Source organism: Cotesia glomerata, linkage group LG5 (genome assembly GCF_020080835.1).
Source record: "Cotesia glomerata isolate CgM1 linkage group LG5, MPM_Cglom_v2.3, whole genome shotgun sequence".
Taxonomy (NCBI): Eukaryota; Metazoa; Arthropoda; class Insecta; order Hymenoptera; family Braconidae; genus Cotesia; species Cotesia glomerata.
The window spans coordinates 23,479,941-23,497,777 of NC_058162.1; the positions used below are offsets into that span (position 1 = coordinate 23,479,941).

A 17,837-nucleotide genomic window follows, 5' to 3' on the forward strand; every position below is an offset into this window, starting at 1 on the left:
TTAAGAAAATAATTAAGAAGAAAAATATTTTCTTGGTTCGTGAACCTTTTTTTCTGTGTAGTAGTTTTAAGCATTTAGTTTTATATTTTTTTTTTAGTTTGTAAGGAAAAAAATTATGTTAATTTTTCTTTTTTCCATATGTTGAAATAAATATTTAAAAAATGTCTCAAGATTCAACCAAAAGAAAGATAAAAACTTTATATTTAAATAGTTTATAGATAAAAATATGCTGAGATTTATATTGCAACATAACCAAGCATAATTTCCCCTAAAAGAGTTCAGATGTATTTTTTAAACACTATTTTTTTACATCTAAATTAATAATCTATACTAACGTAATATGGTTAATTACCAAATATCGTCAACTTAATAAGTTATTAATTTATTTTGTAAATGTTAAGATCTACCTTGAGTAGCATAATATTATTTAATTATAATATTTATCGAATTTTTTTAAGTTAAGTAAATTTTTAAGCTTATTTGGCTATGTATCTTTGTTTGTGATCAATAACAATTATCTCTTCCAAAAAAAAATAACCAAGCATAAACAAAATATTATATTAATTCTGTTTAAGTTATTTTCTAAGATATTTTTGACTTATTTCATGTATCTGTATTATTATTAATAGCAACATACTTTTTAAAACAAAAAAAAAACTGTACTGTAAATGTATAAAATGTATGCGGCTGTAAAGTTGGTGATGACGCGAGCTGCAAGTTACCACGGAATCCCCGATGACGAGAATTGGCCTTACGTAAAAGTTTGCTAAGTGTGCCATCAAATACGGCTAGACAAGTCTCAATTTAATCCTTTTTATTTGCGCTAAACAGCAAGAGTACTAATGTAGCTGATGTTGCTACAAGAAAGGATTACAACTATTATATGACAACGAATTCTGATGATGATGCCAAGAAGTTTTGCCGGAGAATATAGGTATACCGACCGGAAAGTAAAACGCCATATTGCGGTCGCACGACTGAGGGGAATTCGCACGCAAACTCAACTCTCTAACTCTCTTTCGTACTGAATCTCCATCTTATGTGTCTTATATATTATATATTGCACCAGTACCAGCAAACTTTGTGGGTAAATCTAGATCGTTTTTTCTTGGTCTTATTCTAGTTAATTTATTTTTTTAAAGTGCTTTCCAGTCCATCAAGGTCCAGGTCTAGGACATGAAGAGTGATAAGCCGGTCGGAAGATGCCTCGAGCAGGAAGCATTGAACGAAGGATCGTGGGATCGTTGATCAACGATCGAAAAGTACTTCCGCCGATGTTGTGCTGAACAGTAAGAGGGAAAACTAGATTTTCTGGTTTACAAAAAAGCTAAATGCGCTCTTGTTGCAGATTGATGGTTGATGGTTGCCACTCGCACTCTTACTGAAGGTAAGGCCAAAAAAAATAACGCAATCACAGGGATAAATTAGTACCTAGGGCTTCTGGGATTTTTTATCAACACCAGAAGCAATCTAAGGAGCTTTTTTATCCCTCCAGATGTTTCTCTGCCTTTTATCCATCCGTGTGTCCGTAAGAAGGATAGTTAATTAATTTAATTACATAAATTAACGTTTGCACAGACGGAGAAATGAAAATTGGACTGCAAGACCTGGTATTTACAAATGGAGCTATTGAGCGTGCGAATCGTGTCATTTTCTCTACTCAAAACTGACATCTAACATTTAACGACTAATCATCAACAAGTGCATCGGGAAATAAATTATAATAAGGTTAAATACCCAGTAGTTGAACAGGTTTCAAAGTAAAACGTATTTGACACTACTTTTAATATATCAAGAAGTAATTATTAGTCATTAGTGATTTTCATGGAAATATAAACGATTTTGAATTGATTAGCAAAATAACAAAGATAATTGAATATCTATATATTGACAACGTTTTCAAGATAGATTATGAAAGGAGTAGTAGTTGAACTAATAAAATATATGGCAATAGGCACAGCAAAATTTTTCAACGTTTTATTGAAATCTCAAAAGAATTATAAGATATTATTGATGAATATTGAAAATAATACTATGAATATTGAATGTGTTCATTTAAAAATGAGAAATATTTGTATTTAATTTTTTAATTACATTTTTTATGAATAACAAAGCAAATTTTCAATTATAAATAAAAAAAACTCAATTCAAAACGTTCAATAATTTTTAACTACACTAATTTTTAGCTATAAAACTTATTTAATTTGCTCTAATTAATACAAATCACAATGCTGATCACTAGTTTATAAACCTATTAGAAGTTAGAGTGCTGTTAAAATTATACGGCCCCGGCTTGTTCAAGTTCTGGGTACCGCTTTGAAAATTTGGAGGTATAGTTATACGCTAAAATTTAATATAAAAATTATAGTTTATGTCTTTGCAAAAAATATGTATTATTCAGAAAAGACTATTTCATTGGGTGGTTCAATTTTTTTACTTAAAATGATGAGATACCGTTTTTTTTTTTTACTGATTGTTCGGTTTACTCAGTACCTTTTTCATGAAAAAAATAGCATCTATCGGCTATTCTCGACATGTAAACTTTTAAGTTAACAAAAATTTGATTGTTTTGATTTATAATTGAAAAAACTTACAGAAATCAATTACTGTATCATTGAATAATTATAAAATGCGCATATTACTCATAATAAATATACGGATTTTGTATTACAACAATTCGAAAAGTCTGTTCAAGTACTGGTCCTATTTTTCTAAGTGTTCATTACCTTGAGGGGAAATGAGGCTGACCTTATGGAGGGAAAAATAGGCGGTTCAGCATATTTACTCATCTTCCGCTCGGTGAAGCTCGATATGGTTAGATCATAAGCTAACCTATTGATTTTCCCTTCACTTTGATTGCCGATGCTAATCATTGCTGACCACTCGTTCGTATTAAAAGCAAGGCCGTGGCCTTTTTAACCGACAATCGTCACATTGTCGATTTATTACCTGGGTTTGTAAATAACACCAGATTAATGTGAATATTATGTCGTAAATCTAACCAGTATTATTGTTTAAGGTATCATGAAAGAGTAGGAGAGTAACTTAACCCATTATTTGGTGGGTTGTTTTTGGTTTCGGCGCTTTTGAGTGACACGAGTCGATTAAACGTAACAGCTACTCGAATTACAGCTAGCAAGCTGTTTTAAAACAAACAAAAAGCATGTATGTCACGGGAGAACGCACCAGACTGATGGTGATGGACATCACACATCACACCACGCGTTAGAATGCCTTGCTGCAATAGCTATGATTTAATTAGTTGCATAATTTGCATGGATGCGTAGGGGCTCGCTTAGATTGCTACTAAAAAGTATAATAGAGAGATTCTGATTGTAATTATAATTAATAATGGTTGTCTATTATAAAAAAGTAATGAGGGCAAGCTAAGAAAGACGACCTTCAATAGTTTAGTCACTTTTTATACCAGATTTCCACGCACGCGTGGGCATGCCCACGCATTTGTGCTCTTTTACCTGCAATCCTTTTTTTACACAATTTCTTTGGTTTTAGATTGGAAATTCTGTTAACGGCGCTTTGAATTACTTTCTCTGAAGAAGAACAAGCCAACTGATGTCATCGATAGTCTTCCGAAACATTGCGTAATTTTAAGGATTGAGAAATTTAAATTAATGAATATCTTTTGGAGTGTTTTAAATCAGGTTTGTTTTGTAAAAGATACTTTTAATTGATTGCTCACAGGCATGTGATATCATGAATTCTTTAAAAGGATAAGAGGAAGAAGAAAATATTTACGTCATCGATATTTTTATAAGAAATCAAATCTTTTTCAATAAAAATTTACATTAAAGTATTTTGTGTTGTAGATATGGAAATTTGGGGACAAGTCTTGAAATTTTTATTTGTTGTTCGTGATGTTATTTTTTTGAAGAAGAAAAAAAACAAAGTTGAAATTGAAAGTAAAAAAATTCAATTATTAAAACTTTAGAAACTTTAAAGAAAAAATTTACAAATTTATTTTGTTTTAGATTTTAAAATTTGGAAAGAAGTCTTAAAATTTTTATTTGTCGTATGTAATGTAATTTTTTTTTAAAGAAGAAATGAAACAAAGTTAAAATTTTAAGTAAAAAAATTGAATTGTTAAAAAATTTACAAATTATTTACTAAAATATTTTTTTCTATGTTAGAAAATTTGTAAAGAAATTTTTATTTATCGTACATGATTTTATTTTTTTTTAAGAAGAAATGAAACAAAGTTAAAATTGTTAGTCAAAAAATTGAATTATTAAAAAATTTACAAGCTTATTTTGTTTTAGATTTAAAAATTTATAAAGAAGTCTTAAAATTTTTGTTTGTCGTAAGTGATGTTATTTTTTTTAAAGAAGAAATAAAACAAAGTTAAAATTGCAAGTAAAAAAATTCAATTATTAAAAAACTTACAAGTTATTTATTGAAATATTTTTTTCTATGTTAAAAAAATTATAAAGAAATTTTAAAATTGTTATTCGTCGTACGTGATATTATTTTCTCTAAAGAAGAAATGAAACAAAGTTAAAACTAAGTAAAAAAACTTAAAATATTTTTTTTGAAGTTATAAAATCAGTAAAAAAATTCTAAAAATTGTTCGCGGATGTACGTGATATTATTTCCCCGCATCATTGTCTGTAGAGAAGAATATGAATAAGAATAAAAGGAAGAGGGCCAACGAAGAAGAAGAATAAGAAAATTGACGTCATCGATATCCTCACAAAGAATTACATCACCTTAAGGTAAAAAGTAAAATTAACGCTGAGTTATAAAGTTGTTTACTTAAATATTTAATTTTGTTTATTTTTAGCCACTCAATAACTCGCAGAGCTTATATATATCTCTCAGCTCAGCCGTATTTTATCTTAGCGGTTTATTTATTGCCCAGCAATTTATTTAAAAATATTTTCAGGTCGTTTTGTTCTTATCCTGAGTACGCACCGGGGGTTGAGTTACGACTTTGCGAACAATATTTAGTTCTACATAGAAAGTTTCGTGATAACCCGAGGTGAGAGGTAGGAGGTAAGGAAGGAGGCGAGTTTTTAGCAACCGGTTGATCGGCCCTTGGGCGTTCTCTAGATAAAAAACCCGGCTAAATTCTCCACATAGGTTTATTTTTAATCGGATTATTATTTTTATAATCGCATCAGCCGAAGGTCACCCAGAGTCTAGACCATCACTGTTATTCTTCTCTAATTGAATTTAAAAGAGAGAAAACATCAAACCAGGTGATTGCTATATTTATAATTATTATTTTAATTATTAATAATTATATCACACACACACACACACACACACACACACACACACACACACACACACACACACACACACACACACACACACACACACACACGTGTTATTTTTAAGATTTATTATTCATTCTTGTTCTCATTTTCCGTAATATTTTTTTTCGGTCGAGACACAGTTTCGACGGCTCTCCCAAGTACTTTCTAAATGCGTTAAGGTGGCTGCACAACAAGATACCGAATGACCGGAAGGATTCTGCAACCAAATTTCGCAAATAATAATTATTATCATCATCGACTGCTCATCTGTTAGGAGCCTTGATGTCACTTTAATGATATAATTATTCGCGGAGGAAAATAAGGATTAAAATTGTCCATTAAAAGTCAAGACCGTTTGCAAACGGTCAAAAATTATTTTATTCTTCAAGGCTTGAGGACACCGAACCGTGAATCCGTTTTTTCGGCGGGCAAATGTCTTTAATTTTCTGTCAACTTCCGCTCGAAATAATATATAAGAGGTAAGAATATAACCTGATGCAGGTTTTAAATGTAAATATTGATTTACTGTGTTTAATTTTTTTTAGTGGTAGCGGTTTTGCAGCCTTTCATTACTGAGCAAAAAAGAAGAAATAAATAAAAAAGAAGAAATAAATAAAAAAGAAGAAATTAAAAAAAAAGAAAAAATAAGTAAAAAAGAAGAAATAAATTATAAAAAAAGAATTAAATAAAAAAGAAGAAATATCAAAAAAAAAAAATTTTTTTAAAAAGAAGAAATATCAAAAAGAAGAAATAAAAAAAAGGAGAAGAAATATCAATAAGAAAAAAATATCGAAAAGAAGAAATAAAAAAAAAGAAATATCAGAAAGAAGAAATAAAAAAAAAGAAGAAATATCAAAAAGAAAAAATATCGAAAAGAAGAAATTAAAAAAAAGAAGTACCAAAAAGAAGAAATGCCAAAAAGAAAAGAAAAAATATCAAAAAGAAGAAATTAAAAAAAAGAAATATCAAAAAGAAAAAAATCGAAAAGAAGAAATTAAAAAAAAATAATAAGTATCAAAAAGAAGATATATTAAAAAGAAGAAGAAATATCAAAAAGAAAAAATATCGAAAAGAAGAAATAATAATTAAGGAAATTAATTTAGTAAATATTTAATAATTTTAAGAATTTTTCTGATAAATAAATTACTGGATAAAAAAGTGAGAAAAAAAATTGACATTTAGAAAATTTAATATATTAAAAATACAATTTTTTTAAAAAAATTTTTCGGAACAAATTTTTTTGTTAAATAAAATTAAAAAATGGTCAAGTAATAGCTAACTTTAATATCATATATCAAAAAGAAGAAATTAAAAAAAAAAGAAGAAATTAAAAAGAAGAAATAATAAAAAGAAAAAATTAAAAAGAAGAAGAAATATCAAAAAGAAAAAATATCGAAAAGAAGAAGAAATATCAAAAAAAAAAAATATCGAAAAGAAGAAATATCAAAAAAGAAAATTAAGTTAGCAGATATTTAATAATTTTAATAATTTTTCTAATAAATAAATTACTGGATAAAAAATTGAGAAGAAAAAATTAACATTTAGAAAATTTAATAAATTAAAAAAACATTTTTTTTTTTTTAATTTTTCGGAAATTTTTTTGTTAAATAAAATTAAAAAATGGTCAAGTGACAGCTAACTTTAATATCATACATCAAAAAGAAGAAATATTTAAAGAAGTAAAAAAAAAGAAATAAAAAAAAGAAAAATTATCAAAAAGAAGAAATAACAAAAGAATAAATGAAAAAGAAATAAAAAAAAGAAAAATTATCAAAAAGAAGAAATAACAAAAGAATAAATGAAAAAGAAGTAAAAAAAGAAAAAATAAAAAAAAAGAATAAGTATGAATAAAAAAAATCTGGCACACAGGGTGAAAACAGGTGTTATCTTTTTAAAAATGTGTTTTAAACTTACCCGTCCCCATGGCTGATACCAGCCTCCACGTTATCTCTCCTCTCACGCCAGTGGTTATGTGTTAATCACCTTGCAGACAAAAACAATCTCCACACTTGTAAAAAAAACAAATATTCAGTAACTTAACAATCAATATAAATAAATAAATAAATAAATCAGCCTGTAAAAATATGAAGCCAAATCCAGTAACAAACAATCACAATCACTAAAATGATAACACTGGAACTATAACTGGAAACTCTCGGATTCGTTTAATCGACTTCGTCCTACCGGGAAGACCGCGGACGGACTGGTACCACATCAGTAACTCCTTTGGTGAGACTCCGCGGCTCTTACTACCACAAACTTACCGAGTATGCTACCTGCCGACAGCAGCTGCGATTGGTCGAGAAGTACCTTCTCCTATCGCTGTCTCGCTCAAGAGCTTGCTGAATAGTTGAGTGTCCTTACCGCTCTACGCCCGTACCGGTGCTCTTTCTTGGTGTCTTTGTCTTTCACTCGTGGGCCGACTCCTTCTCTTGGTCCCGGTCCGCTGCACGGGCTCCGGAACTCGCGGGGTTCATACTCCCACGGAAATAGGTGGATACTGAATTGTTTAAGATACCTACAAGACAACTCTCTCGGGCTTATTTATGTAACTCCGTTTTTGGGTGTTATGACAGCACTGTCTCTCCACAAATTTAATGGGTCATTTATTGTCTTTTTGTCAGTGGATTGGGAATTATTGAAGAGAGGAAAAGTCTTGTATGGGCACACTGATAGAAAAATTTTTTAACTATTAAGGTAAAAGCCCCAATATATGATCATGTACCAGTATATGATCACTCCATGTATTTGTATATCTATATTCACAAATATAGGTATACAAATACATGGAGTGATCATATACTGGTACATGATCATATATCGGGGCTTTTACCTTAATAATTTAATTTATTTGAAGACAATTATTTAATTTATTAAATTTTAATAAATGTTTTTTAACATTTAATAAATATTTATTTGGGAGAAAAGTACATTTATTAATAGTTAATAAACTTTTATTAATAGTTAACAAATATTTATTAATAGTTAATAAATATTTTGTTGAGTGAATTTGTCTCGCTTGCAATGTAATATTATATGAAGATTGCTTATAAACAAAAATCATCTTTATAAATTATTTGCATTAATTATATTACATTATAATAACGTTTATTGTAAAATACCAAATTCTATCACAGCTCATAATTATCTTTTATATTTTTAAATATTAAAAACGTTAATTTATTTAATGAATTTAATTATTATCATATATTCCAGCTGTAGGGTTATAAAAAGTGTCTAAAGAAAATTGCTATTTTTGCTTTTTATTTTAAAGAAATATTTGATAACAGTTCACAAATATTCATTAACAGTTAATAAATTGTACTTAATAAATTATTTATTAACATTTAATAAATCTTATTTAATAAATAATTTATTAACTTTTAATAAATATCCTTTATTCAAAAGTTGATGTGACGCTTTCATTGTTGTCACTTTTCGTTGCTATGGTGACCACTTTGGCAATATTTACCATAGCAACGGTTATTATGACAACGTTACTATGATAACGGTTACTATGACAACGGTTATTACAGCAACGGTTACTATAGTAGCCATTGTCATAGTAACTGTTGCTATGGTAACGATTACCATAGCAAAGGCTCCCATATCAACGGTTACTATGACAACATTTACCATAGTGACGGTTACTATGGCAATGATTAAATATTAATGAGTTAAATTTGTAAAAATATTAATTAATTAAATTGTCGATAATAAACATTTCGACGGAAGCGCGCAAAGCGCGTTCGATTTTCTAGTTTATTAAATCCTAAGATGTTAAAAAATCATTTATTAACAGTTAATAAAGCTTATTAAATATAAACAAATTTTATCAGTGAATGGGTGATTATTTAAAAAAATTATTTTACAAATTTTGATTAGATTTAACTAAAAATTTATTTCTTAGCTTAGAAATTTTACACTAATAGAAGGATTTGTTTCTTGTTAGTTATTAATAATTAAATAATTATTTATTACAACTGTTAATAAATATTTCTTTATATTTAATAAATATTTCTTTATATTTAATAAATATTTCTTTATATTTAATAAATATTTCTTTATATTTAATAAATATTTCTTTATATTTAATAAATATTTGTTAACTTTAAATAAATATTTATTAATTGTTAATAAAAATTTATTAACAATTAATAAATAATATTACTCAGATAATAATTAATAATAATTCAATTAATAATAATATTTTATTCAGATACTTGAATAAAAAGTGAGTATAAAAATTAAATTTTTGGAATTTAATATGGAATTGCTTTAATGAAATTACTTACTTAAATTAAATATTTGATCCATCTTATTCTGTACTTCTTCTTTTACAATAGCACAATTTTTCAATAGTTAATAAGATTAATTAACTGTTGATTAATTATTTTAATAAATACTTATTAAAAGTTAAAAATCATTTATTAAATAAGATTGATTAATAGTTGATAAAAATTTATTAACAGTTAACAAATCGTTTATTAAAGATAATTTATTACAACTGCTAATAAATATTTATTTATATTTAATAAATATTTATTAATTGTTAATAAAAATTTGTTCAGACTCTTGAATAAAAAGTGGCTATAAAAATTAAACTTTGACACTTTTTATACCTCCATAACTTCAATAAAAAATCCCATCAGAGAATCATTAATAATTTTCATAAAAAATAGAAGAATTACAATAAATAATAAAACAATTGTTGTAATAAATTACAGAATTTTTTTTGGCGGTGAAAATTATTAATTTATTACTAATTATTAATAAATATTTCTTAACAATTAATAAATGTACTTTTCTTCAAAAAAACTATTTATTAATTGTTAAATTTATCAATAGTTAACAAATTCATCTATCAGTATATACTTGACTCAAGAATTTTTTATTTTAATTAAAGACGATCAAACTCTAGAATAATTTTCTTTTTTTACAAATAAAATTTTTAATTAAAGTGTAATTTATAAGACTGAAAAAAAAATATTAATTTGATTCAAGAGAAAAATTATTTTCAAGACTTTGATTGATTTAAATCAAGTTAATTTTATATTTAAGTGTATGATCAAATACAACTCACACGTTCGATAATTGACCCGATAAAAATTTTCCTTTGAAAAAACAAATATTAAACGAACAAATCTTGGTGCCTTATTACCACGTGTCATTAGTTTAAAGATCAAGTAGGATTTGATGGACAAAGGTCAACTGAGTATTAGAATAGTCGATAGCACGCGAGAGTTGTTGGTACGTCCTTAGCCGCGAGTTCACCGACTCTAGTTCTTCTTTCTCTCTTTTTCCTCTTCTCAGGACTAGCTTCAGTGTAGCAGATCCTCTCTTAACTTATTTTCTCTTGACTGCTTCCTCGTGGACGTGGATAGTCTTATACTAATGCTCGTCGAGAATTCCTGGTGTAGTTGTTACAAGCTTAGCTCCAGCTCTAATGTAATGTAACGTAACGTATAGTAACATAAGCCGTCTTATTCTTATTTTTATCCTTATTCTTATGTACAGATGGATCGGTGAGCCGTAGTTGGGTTGAATGACGCCCTGCTGTAAACAAAGTCCTGGTGCAAGTAAAACCAGGCAACCATCCGTGTAGTAGCTGAGTAATATGAGGAAAGAAGAAATTAACTTCAGCTATCCGAAATCCAAGATTCGATTTTTTATTAAAGTAATTTTTTTTAATTTATAAATATTACACAGAAAAAAAAATTTATTTGAATCAAGTAAACAATTCTTAAGAACTTATTAAGTTTTCATATCGTTTTCACCGATAGTCAATTTATTATGATAAGTATTTAGGCTGCATTTGAAAATTATTTTTAGAGTAATTAAGAAATGACCTTGTATCTCGTGAACTATTGACATTTTTAAAAATATAAGCTCATCTCGTTATTAAACTCATCAAGACCTTTCATTTGAGTACCCACATCAATTTTTTACATATTTTATATATTTATATATTTCACAAATACCATATATATAAAATATATAAAAAATTCCATGTGGGTACTTAAATAAAAGGTCTCGACGAGTGTAACATCGAGATGAGTTTATATCTGTAAAAATGTCAATAATTAAAAAATGACATTGTATCTTGACAACTAATGACATTTAATAAGATATAAGCTCATCCTGACATTACACTCATCGAGACCTTTCATTTGAGCACCCACATCAATTTTTCATATATTTCATATATTTATATATATTATACATATGTATATATGAAAAATATATTAAAAATGCAAGTGGGTACTCAAATGAAAACTCGTGATTAATGTAACGTCGGGATGAGCTTATATCTTTAAAAGCGTCAATAGTTAAGAAATTACAGTGCAATTTAATATAATTAAGAAACGACCTTGTATCTTGTGAATTATTGACATTTTTAATGATATAAGCTCATCCCGATGTTACACTCATCGAGAGCTTCCATTTGAGTACCCACATCAATTTTTAATATATTTATATATATTGTATATATTATATATATGAAAAATATATCGAAATGCATGTGGGTACTCAAATGAAAGCTCTTGATGAGTGTAACATCGGAATGAGCTTATACCTTAAAAAAATGTCAATAATTAAGAACTGACTTTGCTATCTAGTGAACTATTGACATTTTTAACCATATAAGCTCACCCCGACTTTACACGAATCCCGGAAAAAATAGACCTGGAAAAAATTTTAAAGTCATGAAAAATTCATATTATTTCAGATTTATTAAATTATTTATATTATTATAATTTTCATTTTATAATAAATTTAATGAAATAATATGAATTTTTCATAATTTTTTAATTTTTTTCGGGTCTATTTTTTCGAGTCTATTTTTTCCGATTACCACTTTACACTCATCGAGACCTTTCATTTGAGTACCCACATCAATTTTTCATATATTTCATATATTTATATATATTATATTTATGTATATATGAAAAATATATTAAAAATGCATGTGGGTACTCAAATGGAAGCTCTTGATGAGTGTAATGTCAGGATGAGCTTATATCTTTAAAAAAGTCAACAGTTAAGAAAGTACAGTGCAGTTTAACAAAAGTCATTATTTAATAAAACAAAATTTTTTTATTTATAGTTCAAAAATCACAGCAGTCATATAGTCATTACAAGGTTTCTAGTTATGTTTGTAAGTCTTGTTGATAAATCTGGACGTAAAAAATTAATAATAATAAATTATTAACATTAATACGCTTAATTGAATAAAATTAATTACTTAAATTAACTTTTATACAGTAATTTTTAAGGATTCTGAAGCAAATAAATTATTATACAGAGAATTTATAAAAAAACATTTTTTAAATATTGATGCAATTTTTTTTAAATATTCAAAATTTTTTTGTCAAACTAAAAAAAATGTTTTATTAATTTTAATATCTTTAAATATTTATTTTGTAAGTTTTAAATAATTTTTTTTATTTAAAAAAGAGATTAAATCTATTAAAAAACATCCGCAAATTTTTTACAGTGTTACTATTTTTTTATTGGATTATCATTAATAATATTTATCTTTTCAGGAAGCTTGACATCTGGGAAGTAAAATGTTCCCAAGTGATTATGATGCGTACTGAGATTTATGAGAGCGATCCATCAGAATCCATAGAAGAGAAGATAGAGCTTATTATGTGAATTTATGTCAAACGATTTACAAATGACCAGGCACGCCTAGAATTCTATCGCCGGTGACATCTTTACCTGGACTGGGAATCCTGCAACAGAACAATGGAGGACATTTGTATCAAGTATTTGTGTTTTTAATGGTCAGATCTAATATATAGTGCCCTTAGCTTCATACTTACAGAAGTTTTATGTGTACGAGTTATGATCATGAGATGTGCAATTCGTGGAACACAGAATAGATACCGAGAAGTCGACGCACCCGCGGTCGTTCAAGTCGAGAGAGAGCTCGACGCTTGGAGAGGATGTGTACTCAACACGATGTAAAACCTACGATCCACACACATAAAACCTCTTCGTTAATTTCTACGGCAAAAATGAATAAATAAATAAAAACCGGACGATTAAAGCCCAGGTTTCCGAGGATTAACATACACCGTTTTATTTTAGATTTTATATTAATAAAAATTGTTGTGGTCAAGTATTTAGTAGTTGGACTGGATGAGTTGATAATTAAGATAATTTCAATGCGTCGAGGAAAGGAAATTAATAAGGATGATTGTTTACTGTCAATTATACACTGATAGTTTCAATGATTATTTTACTATGAGAAAATATTCATGAAAATTAGTTTTGTTTTATTAAAGTATTTAAAATTTATCCTTACATATTTATAAATATACTGGGATGTTTTTCCCGATAATTAGAACAAATAATAATTTAAAAAATATGGTTTAATAAAAAATCAAAATAAAAAAAGGCCATTTGACAGCCGAAATGGAAGTACATTTTATAGTAAAAATTGTTGAATCAAACCGGATTGTCGGTGAAAATTGATGCGGCTACGAAAAAAAAAAAAAAAATACTTTGAAAGAGCCAAATTCACGCAACATAAGTAAGTAAAAAAAATTAGAGGAATTTAATCAATTAAAAGTTAAAAAAATTTCAGTAATATTGAGAAAAAAAAACCATTCACTGATAGAAGGATTTGTTTATAGTTAAAAATATTTATTAATATTTAACAAATTATTTATTAAAAACCACTTTTTAGTCCTTAACAAATATTTCTTAGTATTTAAAAAGATTTATTAATATTTAATAAATTAATATCAGATTTATTAAATACAAACAAATCATTTTAAATACTAAGAAATATTTGTTTAATACTAAAAAGTGGTCTCTGATAAATGATTTGTTATAATTATTAACAAATATTTTTTAATACAAATAAATCCTTCTATCAGTGTTGCAACAGCAAGTTTCATAAAAAAATAGCAGAATTGAATTTAATTTTCATTTAATATGTACAACAGAATATGACAAAAAGCTTTCAGGTACATTTTACAGAAATTCAATAGAGTGTCACATTCAAATGTTATTCGACAGATAGACTGCAAAAAAGTGTATTTTTAGAATTTTGAAAATTTAAAAACGACCGATTAAGCTCATATTTGAACTTGAACTTTGTATTCATCAGTAAAATAAATATATTGAATTTTTTAAAGATCCGTTGCGAATTGTATTAGACACTACCGTCGTAAAAAGATGCGTTCTATCCCATAGCAAAATTTTCTGAAAATTGTGACACGAGGACCAATACAATAGTTAGATTTCTATGAAATCTACTAAAAATAGTAAACAATTATGATTTTTAAATCAGCAGATATTTTAGCAGTATTTTTTATTTTTATTAAAAATTAATTATAAAAAAAAATATTCTTAAAAAATTTGCACTTATAATTTTTTAGTCGTAGAATTTTTAACTTCCCACTAAGAAAATCTCAGATTTTCAAAAATCGGGAAGTTATTGGTTTTACCCCGTTTTACAAAAATCGAGTTTTCATCAGATCTCGACGTTCAAGGATCACAGGAAGCTTCCCTGACTATCCCCGTGAGGGTGTCACTATGTCTGTGTGTGTGTGTGTGTGTGTGTGTGTGTGTGTGTGTGTGTGTGTGTGTGTGTGTGTGTGTGTGTGTGTGTGTGTGTGTAAGTATGTAAACCTCTCGTAACTTTTGAATGGCTTGACCGATTCGATCGCGGTTGGCACCATTCGAAAAAGCTTATCCAAACTTAGATTTTGGATACAGTTTGGATCAATTCGGACCGATAGATTTCGAAAAATCTAAAAAAAACTTGTAAAAAAATTTTTTTCGAAAGTGGTTTTTTTTAGAATAACTTTCGAACGGCTTTATCGATCAACTCCAAAAACTAATCAGCTCTTAGCATCAAAAAACTACGTCGATTGCCGCTAATCTGGTCAAAATCGGTTGATTCGTTTGAGAGATATCGTGCAGGAAAGAAAACCCAAAAAAGTGTTTTTTCGGAATTACTCCGAAATTTCTAGTTTGACCAATTGAAACTTAAAAATTCTTTATGAGGCTTAAAAAACTGCGTAGAATGCCGCCAACCGCGTAAAAATCAACTCCAAAAACTAATCAGCTCTTAACCTTAAAAAAACCACGTCGATCGCCACCAGTCCGGTTAAAATCGGTTGATTCGTTCGAGAGATATCGTGAACGAAAGAAAACCGAAAAAAGTGTTTTTTTCGGAATAACTCAAAAATTTCTAGCGCGATTAATTCAAAATTTGAGATTCTTTATGAGGCTTGAAATACTGCGTCGAATGCTTCTAACCGCGTAAAAATCGGTTTATTCATTCAAAAGTTATTGCGGTTTGAAAATTCAAAAAATAGTGTCTTATCAAATCTCTATCAAACTTTTGAGCTCGAAGAGCTTTAAAGCATAGGAAAGCAATCTCTTTGAGCTCGGAGAGCTCAAAATAACCCATAAATTGTATTTTTGAGCTCGAAGAGCTCAAAAACGTCATTGGTGCAATTTTAAGCGCCTAAGTATGGAATTAGCGGGAAGTTGCAGGGATGGCCTTCAGGGTAAACCGTTTTCCTAATTTTTTTTCATAATATATATTTTTTTTTTAGTTATAAAACGTACAAAACTTTCTAGTTAATCTTAATTAATATGCTTGTCTCAAAGATTAACTTAAGGATGTCTTTGTATACATGTAAGTACTTAGCGCAACACACTACCGTATCTTCGGATATAAAAAACCACAAATCCTAAAAATTCTAATGAAAATATTAGGAAAAACTTATTAAATTTTTTTATATTATCATTTGTCCTTAATAAGTGTGCGAATTTCAATTTAATCTTACAAAGCATGATAAAAATAATTAGAAAAAAATTACAATGTTAATTCTTCATAAAAAAAGAAATTCAAAGTTTTTTTATAAAAGAAGAAATTTAAGTATTCTAAAATGTAAAGTACAATAATTGTAATTGCATTATTATGTAAAATATATCTCATTACTGCTGTTCGAAGATCGTGTAAATTTATCCGCCCTTGTGCCACCAGTAATAAGATACATTAATATTTTTTATAATTTTTATTCCTAGAAAAAGTAGCTTATTTTTTGGCCCACGCGTAAGGTGTATACAATTCATAATTTATGACTTTAGAATCAGAATTAATCACGTTGATCAAGACTATTGCATAACTGGGTTTTTTTATCTGATGTAATGGTACAAGTTATTGATTTAAAAAAGAAACTTAAAATTTAATAAAAGTGGTTTCATTATCAAGTGCATTGACTAGCTTTTAAAGATGTGGGTTCAAATCCCACGCAGATTATTTACTTAGATTTTTAATGTAACTTTATTGCCGTTGATATTCAATCGTAAAACTATTAATGGTCTGTAATATTTATCTTTAAATTAATAATTATAAATTCTAACTTTTATTATTATTATTTAATATTTTTTTATTTTTTAAAGTCTACCGGAAACCGCAAATTTAACGAAATAATTCTATATAAAAGTACTTGATAACTTTTACTATTCCAAAGGAGTTTTAAGATAATTGCAATTTACAAATAATCACAGTAATTTATTGAATCATCGTTATTTATATATATATATATTTAATAGAAATTAGCAGTCATTGTTTACTTAATAATCACCTTTTTATAAATTACATAATTCAAGGCTACTTTTATTCCATCCATAAAATCGGTATCATTTTCCGATATCCGATGCCGCATTGAAATATTACTACTTATTAGTTATTAATATTACAATAATAACTTATTTAAAAAAAAAAATATACAGTTACACAACCAATAATTAATAAGCTATGTATGCGTAATGTACAGCTTAAATCAGTGTAAGAACAGTAAATAACAAATGTACTTGAATTATAATTCATCCATTACATAATTATCCGGATTGGTGTGAGTACTTAAAGCTTTTACAGTTAAATATAAACAATTGCATGAATAAATATATATTTATACGTTCATAGGATGAGAAAATAAATATTTATATTTTACATTGCAGATATGGAAGCCGAGACCGGGTATTAAAATAATGAGGCCACTTTTCAATTATTTTAGCGGCAATCAACACATGAAATCCGTATTACACCGTTCCCGGTCAATTTTAGCGAGAAGTAATTATCGAGAATTATCTATATTATTACGAGAATAAGAAAAATTTTGTGGCCAGTATATTTATATGATAAAATAGGTTTTTATCGTTAAATTTAGTATCACGTTGGAAAAGTCTTAACTTGAATTTGTGCCTTTTCAAGGTTTTATAGCATTCTCATCAATAGTCAATATATAATGATAAGTATTTAGGTTGCATTTGAAAATTCTGTCTCTAGATACATAATTGAGAAATGACCTTGTATCTTGTGAACTATTAACATTTTTTAAGATATAAGCTCATCCCGATGTTAGACTCCTCAAGACCTTTCATTTGAGTACCCACATCAATTTTTCATATATTTATATATTTTAAGTATATGTATATATGAAAAATATATCAAAATACATATTGGTACTCAAATGAAAGCTCCTGATGAGTGTAACATCGGGATGAGCTTATATCTTTAAAAAC

The 17,837-nt window shown here is 27.4% G+C and overlaps 1 protein-coding gene and 1 long non-coding RNA gene across 6 annotated transcripts in view; one reads left to right on the forward strand and one right to left on the reverse strand.

Annotated features, from left to right (window-relative positions):
• LOC123265618 overlaps window positions 1-7,488 on the reverse strand; it is a 101,232-nt gene extending 93,744 nt beyond the window's left edge. For all 5 annotated transcript variants that reach the window (XM_044729412.1, XM_044729413.1, XM_044729415.1 and 2 more), the window contains exon 1: window positions 7,191-7,488. In XM_044729412.1, coding sequence (XP_044585347.1) covers window positions 7,191-7,200 — 10 coding nt within the window. In that variant the 5' untranslated portion in view covers window positions 7,201-7,488. The remainder of the gene's footprint in view (window positions 1-7,190) is intronic.
• On the forward strand, window positions 1,202-1,731 carry LOC123265656. Its single transcript, XR_006509629.1, has 3 exons — window positions 1,202-1,289; window positions 1,349-1,387; window positions 1,579-1,731. It is a non-coding gene; the product is annotated as an uncharacterized LOC123265656 (long non-coding RNA).
• Window positions 7,489-17,837: the final 10,349 nt, after the last annotated feature.